The following is a 21,192-nucleotide window of genomic DNA, read 5'->3' on the forward strand; positions in this document are numbered from 1 at the left end:
GCTAGGGTGTGATTTGTGTGATTTTAGGTGGGTTGAAACCGGTGTTTTACAGGTTCGACCCGAAAATACTCGCATTTATCGGACGGGTCGGTTCGGTTCATTTGGGCGGGGCAGGTCTACGGTTTTTCTATCCAGACCTAATTCCATCAAACACATTCCAAGAGAAGCAAATGCAATTGCACACACATTAGGCAAGAATGCCTTAGGACTCTCTGATCTTATAGATATTGAGGATTCTCCTCACTATATAATGTCTCTGTTATAGAGAATTTCATCTATGGAAATCTCATAGTTTCATAAATAAATAAATAGGGTGCATTTACGATAACATTTCTAGAAAAAAAAAATCATATATTTTTATGAGAAATGATTTGTACAAATTTTAAATAGATAAATTTCATACAAGTTCTTGTAAAAAAGTAAACTTCATCTTTAAAAGTGTAAAAAGAACTATTTCTTATTAGTGGGACATATTATTTTACAAAAAATTTATATAAAAATTTATCTATTTAAGACTTATATCTAACGTTATTCTGTTTTTATTTATATACTTGGAAGTGGCAGACACAAGATGTCGATAGGATTACAACGTCAACAGAATATCGAGGGCTAAGCTGACGTCACAATTATAATTTTCCGCTGCTACTAATCATATTTTCTTTTTTAATTTATTAAAAATCTAAATCGATCAGCCGCTATTTAATTCCAAAACTCTGAAGCGGAACCGAGAGAAAGAGAGTTCTAAAAGTCGACTTTCACAGGGCCAAAAGAAACATTACCGTTTACCGGCATAATTGACCAGCAAAACAACAAGTTCTCAGTTCGCCGGCGAATATGATTGCCTACCTGGAGCGTTTCGTACACGGGAACGACGTCGAGTCGAGGCAAGACGACGACGACGACTGTTCGAGCCTGTTTAACGCGCTGGACCTCCAGGGCACTATCGATTGCCTGGCAACCGGATTAGCCGGTAAGGATTTTGGTGGCTTGTATTCCTCCAAACCATTGGCCTTAGTTAGACCTTCTGGAGCCGATGACGTGGCTAGGGTGGTTAAAGCGGCGGCGCGGTCATCGAGTCTGACGGTGGCTGCGCGGGGCAACGGCCATTCCATCAGCGGCCAGGCGATGGCGGATCGTGGACTCGTCATGGACATGCGCTCTATGGAGGACCATTTCCAAGTGGTGAGGAAGAACGGCACGGTCTTCGCTGATGTCTCGGGAGGGGCATTATGGGAAGATGTCCTGAAACGGTGCGTCTTGGGGTTCGGGCTAGCTCCCAGGTCGTGGACTGATTACCTGGGTTTAACGGTGGGCGGGACGTTATCCAACGCCGGCGTCAGTGGCCAGGCCTTCCGTTACGGTCCGCAAACTTCCAACGTTGCAGAATTGGAGGTCGTAACGGGCAAAGGCGATATTTTTGTTTGCTCGGAGACGGAAAACTCCCAGCTTTTCTTTGGGGCTCTCGGTGGTCTTGGTCAGTTCGGTATCATCACCAGAGCTAGGGTCTTGCTACAGCCAGCACCGGACATGGTGGGTATTTTACGATTTTGCAAGTTAGGAGTTTAAATAAAAAAGAAAATATATAATGAAATCTTTCGAATTCGACATCTCCCACTTGTCGGTTTGCTTACAAGAAATCTTTGTGAGATTAAAGCATGAAAGGCACGTTTACGGAACGTAATTGTGGTTGTTTATTGTGATTAGGTGAGATGGATAAGGGTGGTGTATACCGAGTTTGAGGATTTCACTCGGGACGCCGAGTTTCTGGTGACTCGGAGAGAGGGCGACTCCTTTGATTACGTGGAGGGCTTCGTGTTCGTGAACAGTGACGATCCGATTAATGGCTGGCCCTCGGTGCCGTTGGACCCGGACCAGGCATTCGATCCGACTCGTATTCCTCAGACAGCCGGCTCCGTCCTCTACTGTCTTGAAGTAGCTTTTCACTACAGAAACAATGACCACCCCTCGACCGTTGATAGGGTAACGAACTTACGAACCTTCTCTCTCTCTCTTATCTCCTGCAACGTGGACCATCTTTAAAAAAATGCACCGTTTCTTTAGCGGTCACGATTTGAGGACTCCTTAAGATGACGTTTTTCTTTCAGAGTTGTTGTTTGTACTTTGTAGATCAGAAATCCTTTTTAAGTTTACATATGGCTTGGGGGGACACAAGCTGGGCGCGTCCTCAAGTAACAGTACAAATGAGGTCGTAACTCGTAAGCCCGTAAGTAGTTGGCAACTGAGTTTTGACCTAGGTGGTTGCTAAGTAGGACGTGGGTTCCATGCCAAAACTGTCCCGCCGGACGGTGAAAAAAAGTCAAAAACACTTCAGGAATCCCTAACACGTGTAGGACGCCAGGCAACGTAGGACGTCCGATTCTCGTCTACAGCCATGATCCAAGTATTACATTACATGCATCTCATTTTTGCTAGGAAAAAAAGAAAAAAGATAAAAAAAAGCATTTTACTTTTGCCATTTTATTTTGATCGTTTTCGTCCTTTACCATTTTATCATGACTGACTTCTGATTGAAACGGACCATACGATATATAATGCATCCTCCATTTGATTTTATGGCGCATTACACCATAAAAAGCCCATGGATTCACCTCTCAATTACGAGAGTGCCATTATATTGTTTTCTTTGTGATTTAGGTTACCTACCGTTATTATTGCATATTTATTGTACACTATATTGATTTGATTGATTAAAATAATTATTTTATATTAAAAAAAATCATTCAATCACATTAATATAATATATAAAGAATTAATAAAAGTGACTATAGAACTTTTGTAAAGAATTCAATTTATTATATATATATATATATAATGGTAATGAATTATCGAGCAGTCTCAGTATGAGTTTGCATGAGCCAGAAAGGTTCCAAATTCCCTGTCAGGACTCAGATTTGTCACTTTCGTGATATACAGATAGAGTCCGGGTTAAAATGGTAATGACGCGTCAGTTGATGTTGTTGCGCTGATCATTGAGATTTTGCTGACGTTATGGTCCCCACAGTTCCACAAATGGCCAAAAAGCCATCATTTTCTGGAACCTGTAAACCATGAACGTTTATGTCCCTTGGTTTAAGTTCATGAGATTATCAATGACTAACCCTGTTTATGCGATACTTCCTTGTCGTTTTGTAGGTTGTGAATAGATTGCTTGGACGCTTAGGATTCCTTGCGCATTTAAAGTTTGAGGTAGACTTGAGGTACATGGAGTTTCTATTACGTGTGAAGCGTGCCGAGGAACATGCCAAGGCGAACGGTATCTGGGACGCGCCTCACCCTTGGTTGAACCTATTCGTATCACAGTCAGACATTGCTGATTTTGATCGCCACGTGTTCAAGAATATCCTTAAGGCAGGAATTGGTGGGCCCATGTTGATCTACCCTCTTGTGCGAAGCATGTAAGTGCTACATCCACAGGCTTTATGTTTTTGTGGGCTCACCAATTAGTATTATATAACAGGAATAAAAAGGAAATGTCAGATATAATTATAGAATATGTAAATATTATATAATTATTTAAAAAAATTAAATTTTTATTAAAAAATTAATTTTTTTATTTAGATTTTTTATTTTATATTTTTATTCTCGTAATTTCAACTATCATTTGTGGCATGATAAATATGGCTTAAACTAGGATAATTGAATTTGCTTGAATAAGGGCTGCTTTCGTCTGAGCTGGACGTAAATAGCTCGCTCGATCTTCAGTGACGAGGCTCTACGTACGGACCCACCATAAGTTTTCGCGCCGGTTTTGAGTCATCTGGCCCTATCAAATCCGATACGCTTGCTAACTTACTTAGGGTGGTTAAGATTTTGGAGGTAGGTCAAATATTTTCTACTACTAAGGTCACCCAAGTGGGTCCCCGAAGAAGAGGATTTCATTACCCAAAACAACGCTACTAAATGCCTCTTTGTTACAGTGCCTCCTACCGTAAAACAAATTAATGCAATCCAGTCAGGTGCTGGTGGGTGTTTGGTGTTGCCTATAAGAAAACGTAGGAAAGACTACTTGTGGGACAAAGATGCGTTGGGACCCACGGTAGAGTATTTTACTAGAAATTGTTTGCCTTTGCCATATTTCTAGTTAAGGTAATGAGTCGGGCGTGGATAGGAGAGGCTGCCTCAAATATCAATCCACTTGGTGGTAGTTTGGTAAATTCAAGTTTCTTCGGTTGTGTTTGGTAAGAGGTAGTCTCTTATTATTTTATTATTATTTATAAATTATTTATTATTTTTTTACTATTATTTATAAATCATTTAAAATCACTTTAAATATATATGACCTTAGTATGTGTTCATGAAGCTCTTTGTAGGATGTAATTAGTGCGGGACAGTGGGGCGTTTTTGGTCGCTTTAATAGAAGTTATTTTGGGGTAGAAAGGAATAAATTATGTTACTTTCACGGCAGTGTTGCCATTCGAGAAATGACAGAAATTTATAATTGGCCCACTGTTTTATAATGACACCATAATTTGGCTGGGCTCCAGCAATGATTTTCTTGTGGACGAAATTGCCCGTATATTGGAACATCCATGATGGTGTCTTTCAAGTAACTCCAAAAATGCTTACATTTCATTATTTATTTATATGTTTGGTTAATTGTTACTGATAAAGCGTAAACTTTAAATTTATGCCACAAACTGATAAAGCGATTAGCTATTTGCCATTTATAATTAATAATTTTTTTTAGTTATAAAAACATCTTATAAAAATAAATTCATAAATTGTCATGTCTTGATATAATATATCATATAAAATCATGTCAGTTTATTAATTTATTTTTAAAAAATCGACAATTTATAATTATACAAATTTGCTTGTTCCTAACAGAATGTATATTATTTATGTTTATATCGTATGTACATCAGGTGGGATACTCGGACTTCTGTTGTGTTGCCGAAGGACGAGATCTTCTACATAATTGCATTGCTACGTTTCAGTCCCCCGTACCCAAAGGGGCCTTTAGCTGAAAAACTGGTAGCGCAGAACCACGAGATTATTCAGTGTTGCATTAACAAAGGCTTTGATTTCAAACTGTACCTTCCTCACTATAAATCTCAGGAGGAATGGAAGGGACATTTTGGGAACCAATGGACAAGATTCGTAGAAAGGAAGGCGATTTTTGATCCGTTGGCCATCCTTGCGCCTGGACAGAAAATCTTTTCGAGGATGATACATCACCTGATCTAGTCTGGCCAATCGCAATCCGATCTGGTCATCAAATTGTGATTAAGAATATTGTAGGCATTTGTGTTCATAGTAGTAATTCCGTCGTTGGATAATGAGGTCCATCGATACTCGTTGAGGAACAAGTTGGTGGCCTGCCTCGTAAAGAAAATATTTTGCGCAAAAAAGAAAAAGAAAAAAATCCTTGCGCTTCTGTGATAATGTTTTTAGAAAGTTATATGATCATGAGTACTTCAAAAGTTTAAGGCCATGTCTTCTGATTCAAAAAATGTTTCATCTCATCTCATCTCATCATTATAATTTTTTTAAATTTTTATAAAATATAATAAAATATTCAATTTTTTCAAATCTCAATTCAATTTTTTTAAATTTTAAAATAATAATAATATTAAAAAATAATATTTTAACAATATTTTTTTAACTTTCTTTTTTTATTTAAAATCATCTTATCACATTATGAATCCAAATCAACTCTAAGACCTAATTTGTTTTTATAAATCTAATATTCAAACATCATTTAAAAAAATATTTTTTAATTTAAAATTTTAAACTTTTTCAAGTAATCATTACCTAATCATACAATTTTTCTAAATCTCTAAACAAAACATAAAAAATAATTTAACTTTTTAAATTTCAAAATAAAAATAATATTTTTACTCTATTTTAACTTTATAAATTTTTATTTAATTTTTTTTCTTTATTTTTTAAAAATTTTATAAAACATTTTTATTCAAAATATTTTATTGTTATTTATAAATCATTTATTATTATTATTATTATTATGAGAAATGATACTTGCAGTCGTAAGTGTATAAGTGTCGTGCAATCGTTTTGAAAAAAATAAATAAATACGGGACCCATATAAAAATAAATTAATTTTTTAATAATAAATCTCACTCTTTTTCAAAACGATTGTACAATATTTATATATTTTATAATTGTATATATTATTATTATTATTATTATTATTATTATTATTATTATTATTATTATCAGATTTCTCATTTTATATTATCTCTATAATCAAATCAGATATACAGATGCCGAGAAAAAAAAAAAATCAGATATACAGATATGGTGATAATGCTTCGAAATGACATTTTGCCACTGTACAACTTAACTCGCCAATTACATATACGATGCGATGAAGTGGTACTACAGGTCTTTATCACGCTGTCAAGCAACTAATTACAGGTTTTCTGATCGTTTGGTTTCTCTTTCTCGCTTTAAACATCTCGGCCAATCAATTTGACGGTTCAGCATGTCTTGTCGAAGGTACCTTTTGTTTTTGCACAACAATCAAGGAAAATCTTAATCGGCTTCGACGCTTCACTGTTCATGATTATTTGGCTTAGGGGTCAATTCCTTCTTCAAACGTTCGTAAAAGAGATTATAAGGATAGGAAAAATGTTAAAAGTATTTAAAATTTATTTATAAAAAATTTATTTTTACAAGAATCAATTATTAATATATTAAAAATTAAAAATATCTTAAATTTAGATTTTATAATAAAATTAATAAAATAAATTTTATTAATAAAACTGTAAATATATATAATACTATTTTAAAGATAGTCTGGTAGACAAAAAGTTAGGTAGAAGATTCTCCCATGCAAAAGATCAAAAGAGCAACAAAAAAGCTTTCAATCTCTTTATTATTGATTTTTAGTTTTTGGTTCCTAGCCAACCTCGAGCTTTGTTCGTATTTTTTTTCCAATGCAAAGATCAAATCTACTTTTTTTTTTTTTTTTTTTAGGCAAAGATCAAATCTACTTGGTTTCATAATCTTTCACTTTGCCTTTTTCCTTTAATTTCTTTATTTATTTTACTTTTATTTTATTTTTTTCCCTTTTCTTGTGAAAAAGTAGAGAAGAAGTTAAAAACAGGTAGCAGTTAAGCTTTAAAAGGGCAATTATAATATCATGATTTCTTGTAAGTTGCACCACCCAATCAGAAAAGCATTACCTCGTTTAGACCCACGAAAAGCACTCTCTACGTACTCCGATTAACGAGTCATGCACGGACGTGTTGTTAGAACCTAGTGTAGATTGCGAATTTGACCGACGCTCTCCTGTTGAAAGCACGTGTGAAAGAGCTTTCAGGCTTTCAGTTTCAGTCATTGGATCACAGCTCCTACCCTGCTGGTTCTCATGCCATGTGTGATTGAGCTCTTTATGCCCCCACATGCAAAGCCAGGGCCGGCTCTTCGCAAATTAGGCAATTGCCTAATTGCCGAAGCCCCTGGTGGAAGAAGCTCTCCCGAAAATAAATTAAGTAGAATTATTTAAATAGAAAAAATATCTAATTAAAAAAAATAATTAACTCAATGAAAATATTTAAAGTATCAAATAAATATTATGTCATTATTAATTTTAAAAGTATTCCACATAATAATTATTTTAGGTACTCTCATTCTAAGAATAGACTTCTTTTTTATCATTATTAATTTAATATATAATGTAAAAATTATAAATAATAAAGTCTAATTTTCGAGTATTCATAATTTTTTTTATATAATCCTTTATTTGTAGAGGCAAGGGCCCACTTTTTCCAAATGTATAAGTTATTTATATAACTTTATTAACAATAATGATTATAAGTGCTTCTGTAGCTCATTTGGATACTAAGAATATATTATAATATATGTAAATAGTAATAAAATAATTTGAGTGAATGTGTTTTATTAGATTTTGAGAAATGAGAGAAAAAAAAAAGTAGAAGTTGAGAACATCTGATAATAGTTGAGAATAATTATGTTCCTAAGGGCTCTAAGAGTCTAAAGCACGTCTTGTAAAACTAGATTTGATAAAATCCTCTCTAAATCGAAAGTTTTCTAATAGAGATTAATTTGGTTATTAGTTGAAAAGTGTTATAAAATCTTAATCAGTAATTTTACTTTGCCAAACGATAGGAATTATTTTTAAATAAAAATATAATATAAAAATTAATATTAAAACTAATATATTTATTCTATAAAAAAATTAATATATTTAATTTTACTTTTAGAAAAAAGCCTCAACCAAAATTTTAACCTTAGGCCCCCGAACCTATTGAGCCAGCCCTGTGCAAAGCAACCAAGAGGTAGTACGTGCTGGTCCATTCATTTAACTAGTAATTTATGTACTATCGATGCTAAATTACTGCTATTGATCAATTACATGTACGAGTTCAAACAATTATGCTTATCATATATCCATAATTATGCAGATAGAAGACAACAGTATAAGAAGAAAGGGATTTAAACCTTTCAAGTTTAAAGCAACGTGGATCGAGAATACAGATTGTGAAAAGGTCATTGAGAAGTCTTGGTAATATAACACTGGGCAAAATGGTATTGGGGATATCATGAACAAAATATCTGTGTACAGTGAAAATCTCACAAAGTGGAATAAGCAGTACTTTGGGAATGTCCAGTTCAAGATATCACAAGCAAGAGCTGGGCTTCAAAAAATCCAGAATAGGGACCTAACAATCCAGAGCAAGGAAGAACAATAACAAGCTAGAGATGAACTACACTGCTGGTTAGAAAGGGATGAAATTTTGTGGAGACAAAGATCAAAGGCTTTGTGGTTAAAGGCAGGAGACCAAAATACTAAATTCTTTCATAGAAAGGCCTCTCACAGGAGAAAAAATAATTAGATTCTGAGACTCAAAGATGGAGAAGGATTGTGGAGAGAAGGAGAGGAAAAAGATGACCTAATATTGCACTATTTTCATAAGCTTTTCTGTAACGGCCATGATTTTTAAATTAAGGATTTTAAATTATTTTATTTTTTATGTTTATATTATTAATACCATTATTATTACTAATTTTAGTTCTTAATTTATTTCCTTGAAAAACCTTCAGATTTTTCAGCCGTTGTTTCTGTTTCCATTCCTTGGACAATCTCTTCAATTTTCAGACGTTACATATTAAGAACCGAATTCTTCAATTTATATTCCATATTCTCCATAATTTTAGTAGTGCAAAAAATACCCTACCTCCTTTATTCTCTATTCCCATCCTTTTGCATCAAGCAAAATTTCTCTTGATCTCATCTATTGTGCAACAAATAAAAAAATAGATATATATTTTGTTCGTGCTCACCGTCTTTCTCTTCTGGTGTTTTGCTCCACCGTGCCTTTGGAAGAGATAGACCTTTGTCCAACCGTCATTACATTGCTTGCCTTCCTCTCGCACGAAGTCGCTTTGTACATGGCAATGAGATACGAGGAGATTATTCGGTATCATTCGGGATAAGTAATTTGATCACAAATTAGGATTAGCATATAGTTAGACTATTACTATTAAAGCCAGTTCTTTGATAGCCGTTCTTTTTATGTACCATGCACGTTACGATCTGTATAAGCATATCAATCATCATAGCATATGATTATATTGTTTTTCGACATTATGTTTAGGTTTAGCATTTTACAGTTATTTATAATAGTGTATGAATGTCATATATCTCACATCGCATAAGACACGTAAGTTATTTTAAATTTAAGAGCAAGATAAGATAAGATAAAATTAGTTAAACAGATGACCTTTTAGTTCAGTATTCAGGGTAGATGTGCAAGCCACGAACTCAAGCGTGGTCCACCGTAGTATGTCAGAATACTACTCAGTGGCTCCCCTTGCTGCAGCGGGATGTGGGGCCGGTGCTTAGTCTTGCACACAAGGTTAAGTATGTGGGCCAGTCCGATATGTCAGTTAATTCAGATAAGTTAAGACAGTCATGCATAACATGAGCATCAACATGATATGACAAAAATTTTATTCAGCATGAAAATTCTATGAAAACCTTTTAATTATCAATACTGCTACAGGTACCCGGCCTGGGGTACCCGTAGCGGAATCCCTGACGTGGCATTAATGCCAGGGTTAAATTATATTAAAAAAAAAAAAAAAAAAGGCAAAAGAGCCGATTTCATAGCGCCAAAAACAATTTCTTCTGATTTAGATTTCGAAGAACAGCCGCACATAACCCGAAACCCACTTGAAACCCAGAAATTCCTGCAGGTTCGTCGTTCACGGAGATCAATCGTTTGTTCCGAAACCCAGAAGAGATTTTTCGTGCGGGTTCGTCGTCCATCTGGTTTCTTCCGAAACCCAGAAACCATTTGTTTGTTCCGAAACCCAGAAGAGATTTTTCGTGCGGGTTCGTCGTCCATCTATGGTTTCTTCCGAAACCCAGAAACCATTTTATCTGCGGGTTCCTCGTCCTCCATCTATGGTTTCTGCCGAAACCATTTTGCGCTGAACTTCTACCGTTCGTCGTTTCATCGCGTTCAAGTGAGTCCTCTGTTTTATGGTTTTTTTTTTTTGTATTTTTCTTGATCTTTGGCTCTTGCTCTGTCTCAAGAAACGCTAGTCTTAAGAAAAATATGTTCGTAGCTGCTCTTCTTCTTTTATAAGAATGTTGTTGTTATTTATTTTGTTGTTTTGTGGGAGAAATATAGGATACTGAGTATAATAGGAGTGTATATGCAATAACAATGGTTGCGCAGTGGCTGATAGAGAGACAAAGAGATTAGGAACAGAGTGAATAATCAATCATGGCCATGGTACCCGGAGTTTGGGGCTTTGGATTGGTTTTTCTAACTTTTTTCATCATCTGGGGGCTGTTGGATTTGGTGGGTATGAGAAATCTTTGAATTATAATGGCCACCAAGTCTCCTTTGTTGTTGTTTTTGGCACTTAATTTGTGATGGTCAATGTGGTGATTTTTTTTGAATCTATAATACATGTGAAGAGGTCAAGGTTGTTGTAACTGTGCCTCTTCACGTGCATACACATTGTCATTGTCTCTTTGTGTTTGATAATTAGGGCTTCACCATTCACATGCACATACAGCCTTACTAATTGAATATGTTATGAAAGTGCCTTGACCACATGCATTGCAACCCCACTGTAAAAAAAATGTCCACTCTTATTTTCGAATTTGGTTCGTCCTTTTGCATTCATTAGCATCTCCAGATGATCAAATTTATGTTTGCCGTGTAAAAAATAAACGATTTTGTTTGCCGTGTACATCCCATTGGAGATTATCTTTGTTTTTGCTGGTTTTAGCTTTCCAGCGTACCTTTTGTGGTAATTTAACCCCTTCTATGAAATTTTGATGTGTAGGGTGCTCCGTACAGTGTTGAACTCCCTGAAAGAGTTGGGCAACCTGACTGTTAGGTATGATTTGAAATCTGGTATTGTTTTTATAAATAAAAAAAATATAAAAACCAAAGAAAGAAAATTGCAGTTGTTCTTTGTTGCTTCTCTTATTTTACTGTTTACAATGATCTGTAGGATTGAAAGTACCAAAAAACAAAGAATAAAATGTGGTTTGCTTGTGTTATTGCTTTTAATCTCATATACGTTTTAATTATATATGTAGAGAAAGGTATTACTTTAAACTATTGCAAATTTAAGACTCCTGAAAAAAGTATTCAAACTGCATACAGTTTTGGAGAAACATGAATGAGGTGCGAGAATCTCTACTAAACATAGAAAGAAAACAGCAGCAGCCTTATAATGAGATTATTCTAACAGAATTCTGAGATTTCTTTTTAATGGCTGTCCTGGCTTCTTTAATAGTTCTAGAGGTTTGAGACAAGCTTTTCTGTGTCTCCTTTACAATTCGATGGTTAGTCGTGGCTCAGCAAACTGTTTAGTAGGGCTGTTGAAGTATCTAGGTTTTGGCTGGTGGGTGGTTCTAGAATGGTGGTGTCTGTCTCTCTCCTTCCATGTGCAAGTATTTTGTGATGCTGAACATCTTCCTAAGTATCAGATCAAATCTTGTATGTTTTGAAGCAGGTTTATGTTTGAGAATTAATTTGGGTAAAAGTGAATTGTCCCAGTGGGGCCAATTGAAGGGTAGACATTGTGGCTAGTATTTTTTGCTGTAAGGTGGGTTCAATTCCTTTCAACCATCTGGGTATGCCATTTTGTTTGGTGTATAAAGAAACTTCGATTCGGAATCCTTTATAGAAAGAATTGTGAACTGTAGTTGGGTTAAATGAATAATATTTGTTAAATGGAGGAAAGCAACTGGGAAAATGTATCTATAGGAGATATATATTCTCGTTGCCACTCCAAATTTCTATAATCGAATATATTTTGACCAATAGATTTTCCCATTTGTCTTGATATAGATGAACATTAAATTTTCATTAAAGTGTGTGTGATTCTTAAATGAATGACGTACTGTTAATTATATTTATTAAATCCATATTCTAGTTTTTAATGGTTTTATGGGTCATATTGATAGTCTGGTAAGAGCATCCAGTCCAGCTCTCTTAATCGAGTTTTGGGCAATATTGATAGCTCTCTTAATCCATATTTCATTAGCCTTTTGTGTCTACTTTATTCTCACTCAAATTTTTATTTTACAACAGTTGGTAACTATCTTATTCTCACTCAATTTTATTCTCACTCGAAAAATATACTGATAACTATCTTTCTCCATGCAGGGTGTGGTTGCTCGATGTGAATGACAGTTGGTATTTTGTGATTACTACTGGCATATACTACAGTTATACGGATGGCAATCTTTCATTGCAAAAACTCAAGATATCAAGGCTAACTCTTAATTTATAGATGAGTCATGGGTGTTGTTATTTTGTCATTTTTTGTTTTTTGGATGAAACATTAGTCATTTCTGTAAGTTTATCAAGTTGTACTCAGTGGTACAAAGGCATGTAAGATCAGGCTGGCATAGATTTGCTTGAAATATGTATTTGCCTCCAATAACAGGATAATGCTATTTTACGTTATACCCCTGTGAGACTCCCATTTTATTTGCAAGTTTTTTACGTTATGATCATTTACATTTTGAGTAGCTGTGATGGCCATCTAACAAATTGTCCCTACAGTTTTTTTAATGGTCTTTATATATATTTCATCAGCTTTAAATATATAGTTACGGTCTTGTATGGTTATGATGCTTGAATTTTATTTAATCAAAAATTTGCTTATCTCATTGTGGTCAAAACGCTTCAATTGCCAGAGTTTTGCTTTTGTGGTTGTGGTCAAAACGCTGATGAAATCTGGTATATGGCTGCAGAATAAGAGCTTTCTTGTGCTCAAGTATATCAATGAGTTTGGATTCATCCTCCTAATACACTTTACAGATAACACAAAAATAGACCATAATTCATTGCTCATGAGTTCGGATCTCTGCATTATGCCTTTATTTTGGTTCATATAGCACTGGAGAAGAGGAATTGAATCTCTTATATGCTATCAATTTTATCGCATATGCAAGCAAAAAATGTTTTGCTAAGGAGATAAATGATACACATGCAAAAGAAAGTGTACAAATATTAAGCTCTCTCATAATGGTTAAATCCTAGCCAATTTTTGTATCACTTTCAACCTATCATATTATTTCTTTAGTTGTTTGCTTAATAGGAGAAGAAGTTGAAAAATGATATATAATAATATATTAAATATATAAACAGCTACTTCCACAAGTCATGTCATTGTCATAAAATACAATTAGACTATACAACCAGACTAAGTTCTAACATCACCAACCAACATATAAACAACTTAGATATACATAGCAACTAACTTCTAACACTAATCCTAAGTCACCTATTTGCAAGACAAGTAACATGCTACAACAAATGCGGCAGCCCAATACACTCGGAGTAGTGTGCGTGAGCGTCTTATTTGCGCTTCGCGTACAAGAACCGCCAACTCCTTCTTCACAACCTCCTCATTTCTATTGGATAGCGTCATCTCTCTCATCTCGATCTCATCCGCTCTCTTACGGAGATCAATTTTGCTCTTTTCGATATCATCGAGTATCTTCTCCAGCTCTTTCTTGGCTCTTAACAGTTCATTGTGAGTTTCTCTTAGATCGGACTTTTTGTATTGATCCTCCTCAACCCACTTGAAATACTTACAATATGGTAATCCCTAATCATTTTAAACATTTTTTGGAAACATGTGAGATGCACATAATTTTAAAATTTTGATTAAACATTAATATCATTACCTTTGTGTTGTAGTTAGGACACCCTAAGAAAGGTCGTCCTGGATTTTTTATAGTAGATGAGTATCTTAGTTGGGCTTCAATTTCACAGAAGCATAATGGTTGACCCAGACTTCGTTTACCAAAAGATGAAGAAGAGTCCGTGGTGGAACCCAGCTTATTCTTAAACTGACGGCAAAGAAGAAAGAAAAGGAAAACAGACAATCAAGAACAAAACTAAACTTGCAGCATCTTCTTTCAAACAATATCAACTATCAAGACTAATTTAAAGTCTCTACACATTTAAACTAAACAAATCTTACTCTCCAAACATTTAATAAGATATTCTACGTGTTGGACCTTACAAATAATGAACAGACTAACAGATTAGTTTGAAAAGACAAATAATATATCAAACCAACTCGAAATCTGTTGGCAAAGAAGCAAAAAAGTGGCACATATTTAGGAGAAAAGTCAATTAGTTCGACCCATCACAACTTTCAGCCTTTTAATGGTTCACCAGACATTTGAATGCCAACAAAACCTCAGACACGTTTCGAATAGTAAAGTAGAACCACCACACAGCAAATTAAAAGAAAAGAGGAATTAAACAAACCAACAATTCACAGATTCAGGAAGTTAATTATACACTTTCTTCATGAATTAATCCCATGAGATAAATCTAAGAAAAAGATGCTGAATATTAGGTGAACCTCAACAAGAGATCAAGAGCTTGATATACACCTGACAACGACTACTTTGACATACCAAAACAATATGCAATTAAAAAAAAAAAACACAAAATCGAAACAAGATTACATAGTAACAAAAAATGGATAGTTTACATTTTAGAAAATAAATGTATCAGGATTCAGGACTAATCTAGTGACTAAGATGAACCCTAAATTTCTCCCACAAAACAAAACAACATAAATGTATCAGGACTCAGTATCCTATTTCAATTTCATGCATACATTCACAACAATCAAGAGTAATGTTAGAGAAATAAACCCGATGAACTCGTCCCCCCCTAAAACCCTAAAAGGCTTTTTCCTAAAAAAAAAAAAAAACAGAGTACATACCGATAAAGGGGTTTCAAATCCACAAGTTTCAAATCCACAACTATTTCGAAATCAGTTGCAATTTCGGATCTAAATCAAGTGCTATTTCGAATCTACAAGAATTTCGAAATCTTATATTAGGGTTAGGGTTAGGGTTTTCAGTTATTCAAGATGAATGTTTCCTCAGTATTGGGAGAATCCAAGCATTCATTTTGAAGAAACAAACCCAATCAATGGGAGATTCGGTGCATTTTCAAAAGAACACAAGAAGATAAGATACTAATACACATGAAAGTACCTCCCTTTGTGTTTCGTCTTCTATGACGTCGGTGGGGCAGTCGTGTGTTTGAGCAGAAGAAGATGACCACCCTGCTTGAAACTTTTTCGTTGCTTGCTTGGGAAGGTTCCCGTACGCTTCCGTTCGGGGTTCCATGATCTTCTTGCTGAGGCGAAACGCGGGTTCAAGTCCCTCGGGGTTCCATGGCCGAAACCAGTTTTATGAGTTCAAAAGGCCTTTCTATATCTGGGAGGCAAACAAGTGGATTATTGAAACCGCACCGTTTCAATAATCCTACATGGACTTCCGGGTACTCGGGGGGTACCCCTCCCGTGTGCAAGTAGAATTTTTGTTTAATTATTATGTTTACATTGTGGTGAGTTCTTATTGAGTTTTCGACTCATTTTAGTTTTATTTCATTTTTTTTTACCGCCCAGGTGAGGCGAGTGAGGACTACGAGCAGGCAGGCCAAGTTTAGAAGAAGCGGATTAATGAACCTTAGACTATATTTAAGATTTATTTCCATTTAGTTGGTTTGGAAACTTGGATATGACTATGTTTTAGACAATGATTTGACTTAAGTTTTCTTTTGGAATGAACAATGTTTTTTTTTTTTTTAAATTTATGCAAGTCTCTTACTTGGCTTTAGTTACGAATGTACGTGATATCCCTAACCCTTGGGAAGGGGATGTTACAAAATGGTATCAGAGCCCAGGTTTGAGAGATTTTACAAACTCTTGGAATGAATAAGGTCACCTAGGATGCTCCTAGCCCGTTCGGGAGTTAGGAAGATATTTTAAAATAGAATAATAGCTCTCAATAGATGACACTAGGAAGTTGCTGTTGATTGTTAATTATTAATATTATTATATTTTGCATCAAAACATGGTTGGCACTAAGAACACTTTTGGATCTGGCCAGAGTGGAAATCCAGATGCTTTAGTCGCAGCAACGACTCAGTTTTTCCAATCGATGACTACCGGTCAGTACGCCGTACTTAGGGCACCACTAGTTGGCTGTACGTTGGAGCAGTTTTCTCGTCAGCACCCCATAACCTTCGATGGCAGGTTAAATGCTATGGGTGCGGATAGTTGGATTGAACATTTGGAGCAGATTTTTGAGGCGTTTTTCTGCACTAATGATCAAAAGGTGAATTATGCGTCATATAACCTGACAGACCTAGCTAACAACTGGTGGAAGTCAACTCGGGTACTTTTACAGAATGAACTAGGGGAAGGAATCCCCATTACTTGGGAGCGCTTTAAGGATGTATTCCTGGATCGTTTCTTTCCACAATCTTTATGAGAGTCTAGAGCACGTCAGTTCATGGACCTCACACAGGGAACGATGACGGTCAATCAGTACGCAACCAAATTCATGGAGTTCTCCCATTATGCCAGTTATCTGATTCCAGATGAAGAAAAGAAAGCTGAGAAATTTGAACATGGTCTGGACTGGAGAATTAGAGATTGAGTACGTGCCCTCAAGATTTGAAATTTTTCAGAGCTGGTGAACCGAGCCAGTATTGTTGAATAAGGTATCCTGGAGAGCATTGAATACAATAATAAGAAGGAACGCCAGCAGCAGTCACAACCGCTCCAATCTACACCAAACAAGAATAAGAAGCCTCACCGTGATAGTTGTCCAGGGTCATAGATAGGTGGATAGACTTATCCTACATGTCCAACATGTGGGAAGAAGCATTTGAAAAAAATGCTTATATGGCTAGAACATGTATTTCAAGTGTGGGAAGTTGAACCATTTAGCTCGTGACTGCCTTATGAAGAAATATGGGGAACCAGGAAAGAGTGGAGGACAGAAGATGATAGCTACATCACATGTATATTCCATCACCCCTGATGACGATGCGTGATATAGTCATAGGTACCTTTCCTAGTCCTAAGCTTAGATGTATACAAAATATGATGCATATTCTATATATCCTTATAGTTCTAAGTCATTATGCTATTCATATAGGTACATTGATGTTGTTTTCTCGTTATGCATCTGTTCTATTTGATTCTGGTGCCACACACTCCTTTATTTCGAATTATTATGCATTGTTGTTTGAAAAGTTACCTGAACCATTAGAGACTAGTATGTATGTTATTATGCCTTCGGGAGAACATATCAATTGCAGTTCTGTTCTAGTGGGTTGTCTAGTTGAGATTCAGGGGAGGATTCTTCTTGCCGACTTGATTTGATGTCCGGATTTGATGTAATTTTGGAAATGGACTGGTTATCCCATAATCATGCATGTGCAGATTGCTTTAATAAGAGGGTGGTTCTTAAATCCAAAAATGGAGAAGAGTTCAATTTCCAAGCACCACGAGGAAGTTTTCCAACACGTGTTATCTCGGCAATGCAGGCCGCACAATTATTGAGACAAGGTTGCACAAAATTTTTGGCAAGTTTGGTTTCACCATCGGCGGATGAACATAGATTGGAAGATATAGAGGTGGTTAGAGAGTTTAAAGATGTATTTCTAGACGATATTTTAGGACTACCCCCAGATAGAGAAGTTGAGTTCTCAATACACCTTGTTCTAGGGACCGCACCAATATCTAAAGCACCTTATCGAATGGCTCCAATTGAATCAAAGGAACTCAAGGGCCAGTTACATGAACTATTGAAGAAGGGTTTCATACGCCCCAGTGTTCCCCATGGGGTGCTCCATTACTTTTTGTGAAAAAGAAGGACAGGTCTATGCGATTATGTATTGACTATAGAGAATTGAATAAGGTGACTATTAAGAACATATACCTCTTACCTTGGATTGATGATCTATTTAATTAGCTACAAGGAGCACATGTCTTTTCCAAGATAGGCTTGAGATCTAGATATCATCATATGAGAGTTAAGGGGACAGATGTCTAGAAGTAGCTTTTCGGACAGGATGTGGGCATTATGAATTTCTTGTTATGCCTTTTGGTTTAACTAATGCCCCTACCGCTTTTCAAGGACGTTTTGAACAAGTATTTAAAAACTATTTGGATCATTTCATGGTTGTTTTAATTGACGATATCCTTATTTACTCTCGGAGTCATAAAGAACACGAGAACTACTTGAGGATGGCCCTTATGGTATTGAGAGAAAAGAAACAGTATGCGAAATCCAAGAAGTGTGAATTTTGGTTACAAGAGATCACATTCCTAGGACTTGTGGTGTTAGGAAACGGAATTTTAATAGATCCATCAAAGATTGAAGTAGTGGTGAAATGGGCTAAGCCTAGTAATGTTAATGAGGTACGAAATTTCTTAGATCTTACCGGTTACTACAGAAGATTTGTAGAAGGGTTTTCAAGTATTGTTGCACCGATGACAAAGTTGACAAGAAGAACGAGAAGTTTTTATGGACAGATGAGAGTGAGAAAAGATTTGATTTCAAGAATTGAAGAAAAGACTAGTGACTGCATGTAACAACCCGCTCTTTCTTTCTTACGTAAGCATATTTCGAGGACGGAAATTATGTAACAGTCTGCCATTTTTCTCTAGCGACTGCAAGCCTCGTTATGCATGACGAATCTCGATGGCATGTTTCTAAAGATATTATGGGATTTCTAAAGCATGCCCAGTGTTTTAAATGCATTGAAAATATTTATATGGGGTATTTTCAGTGTTATTGAACTAAATTTGATTTTAAATAAGACAATTATAATATTTTTGAAAAACTCCAAAAATATTATAATTGTCGGAAATTATTTTAGTATCGTTTATTAAAATGATTTCAGCTATTTAAAATATTATGAGATTTAAATTATGTTGAAAACTCTAATTAATTAAATGGTTTCATTTTTTAAAGATATTAAATAAGACTTCATCATTTTATTAATGATGAAGGAATATTATTTTATAAACTAAAATTTAGTTTAAATAATATTCTACCTTAATTCCTCTCAGTGCTTTTAATTAAGTTAATGTTTACGCATTTTCAAATCAGTATTTGAATCCCTCCGTTAGATCGTCTTGAGGATCCCAAGATGAAGGGCTTGGATTAAATGCCCAAGCCCTCTCTCTTTCTCCCTCACTTTGCCCTTCCCTCTCTCTCTCTCTCTCCTCCCTCTAGCCTGATTCTTCCTCAGCCCAACCCGGCGCCACCGAGATCCACCCAACCTCACCGCCACCACCATCGACGTCCTCTCACACTGGCGAGCTCCCACAACTGAACCCAGCTTCCACCTCGCAGCCACCCTCTCTCATGCACGCTTGCAGCAACCCACGCATGGCTTCACCATGTGCATCTCCGAGCGCTGCCACGAGCTGCCTTGACCACCCTTTCCTCCTCCCCTCGACCCAGCGGCCGAAGATCCTCCCTAGGCCATGCACGAAACCCACGGGTTTCTCTCATTTCCACCGTCGTCCGCCACCTCCTGGCCACCACTCCACCACCGAAGCCTCCTTTGGCCACCGACGACCTCCCCCAGCCACCCCTATCTCTAGCCGAGCCACCAAGCTCCCCCACTCTCTCTCACTCTCTCACGGGCCATTCCTCCACCCCGAGCTAGATCCGCCGCCTCCAGCCACCGTGGCGCCACCCCAACACCACCACAAGCTCCATCACACCCCCCTTAGCCCCTCCATGGCCAACCACGACTAGCCAAGCCCTCCCTCCGATTTCCCCTATTTGAGACCCATGGCCTAAACTCCCTCACGAGCCGCCGTGTCTCCGACGTGTACCACCTCGGCACCACCATGAGACCACCACCCCAGGACCCTGACCCAACCCTCCTACGCTTAGATCCGCACCCGTAGCCTCCTTCAAGGGCCCAAATGACCGTGACGGTCAGCGAACAACGCACGGGTCAACCCCGACGATGGTATAACCCTCTATCCCTCATTATTTATGTTAGATGTTAATTAGTCAATTAGGTTGTGGACGGTGCTGTTAGTATTGTGAAGTTCGTTGTATTGTGGAGTTCACTGTGTAGTGTTCTGATGTGATGTGCCTTGTATGTGAAGTGTTGGGTATATCTGTGTAATGTGTGTTGAAGTGTGGGTGTGAAGTGTGTGCCGTAGTAGTGATGTGGCATAGTGTGTGAAGGGAGTACGCATGGAGTGTACTCCATGTGGTGGAGCGAGGCACCATATGACGTGTATGCTGTAGTGGTGATGTGGCATAGCATGTGTGAAGGGAGTACACGTGGAGTGTACTCCATGTGGTGGAGCGATGCACCATATGGCGTGTATGCTGTAGTGGTGATGTGGCTTAGCATGTGTGAATGGAGTACACGTGGAGTGTACTCCATATGGTGGAGTGATGCACCATATGGCGTGTATGTCATAGTGGTGATACAGTGTAGTGTGTGTGAAAGGAGTATATGTGAAGTGTACTCCACGAGGTGAAGCAATACACCGTGTGGCGCGTCGCAAAGACAAGGATGATTGCGTAGTTGATGGGCATAGAGCGTGGTGAGTAGTGCCGGGAACTGTGAAACAGTGTCCCGAAGTAGCTGTAATGTGGCTTGTAGTCTGAGGTGACAAGTGTTACCATAATTGACTTATGGCTAGGAGTATGTGTGAAGTGATAGAACAAGTGTAAGAGTGCGCAATGGAAGCATGATTGGAGAATGTCACGAAGTGACATGGTTAAACTAGAGTCATAATTGTGATGGGTGAGGAGTTAATGTAAGAATGATGTAGCAAGAACGTGACGAGATGTCACGATATGACAGGAGTACCGTGAGGGATCGTACTCATGGT

The 21,192-nt window shown here is 36.8% G+C and overlaps 2 protein-coding genes across 2 annotated transcripts; both read left to right on the forward strand.

The window, feature by feature from the left end:
* Window positions 1-682: 682 nt before the first annotated feature.
* Window positions 683-5,450, forward strand: LOC108985996 (cytokinin dehydrogenase 7). The gene is made up of 4 exons (XM_018958487.2): window positions 683-1,530; window positions 1,705-1,980; window positions 3,154-3,416; window positions 4,887-5,450. Exons 1-4 carry the CDS (start codon window positions 835-837, stop codon window positions 5,206-5,208), a joined length of 1,557 nt encoding a protein of 518 aa, XP_018814032.1. The 5' UTR covers window positions 683-834; the 3' UTR covers window positions 5,209-5,450.
* A 10,928-nt stretch (window positions 5,451-16,378) lies between these two features.
* Window positions 16,379-16,798, forward strand: LOC108981902. The gene has a single exon (XM_018953154.1). The coding sequence runs from the start codon at window positions 16,379-16,381 to the stop codon at window positions 16,796-16,798; it is 420 nt and encodes a 139-aa protein (XP_018808699.1).
* Window positions 16,799-21,192: the final 4,394 nt, after the last annotated feature.

This window comes from Juglans regia, chromosome 6 (assembly GCF_001411555.2).
Source record: "Juglans regia cultivar Chandler chromosome 6, Walnut 2.0, whole genome shotgun sequence".
NCBI classification, from domain to species: Eukaryota; Viridiplantae; Streptophyta; class Magnoliopsida; order Fagales; family Juglandaceae; genus Juglans; species Juglans regia.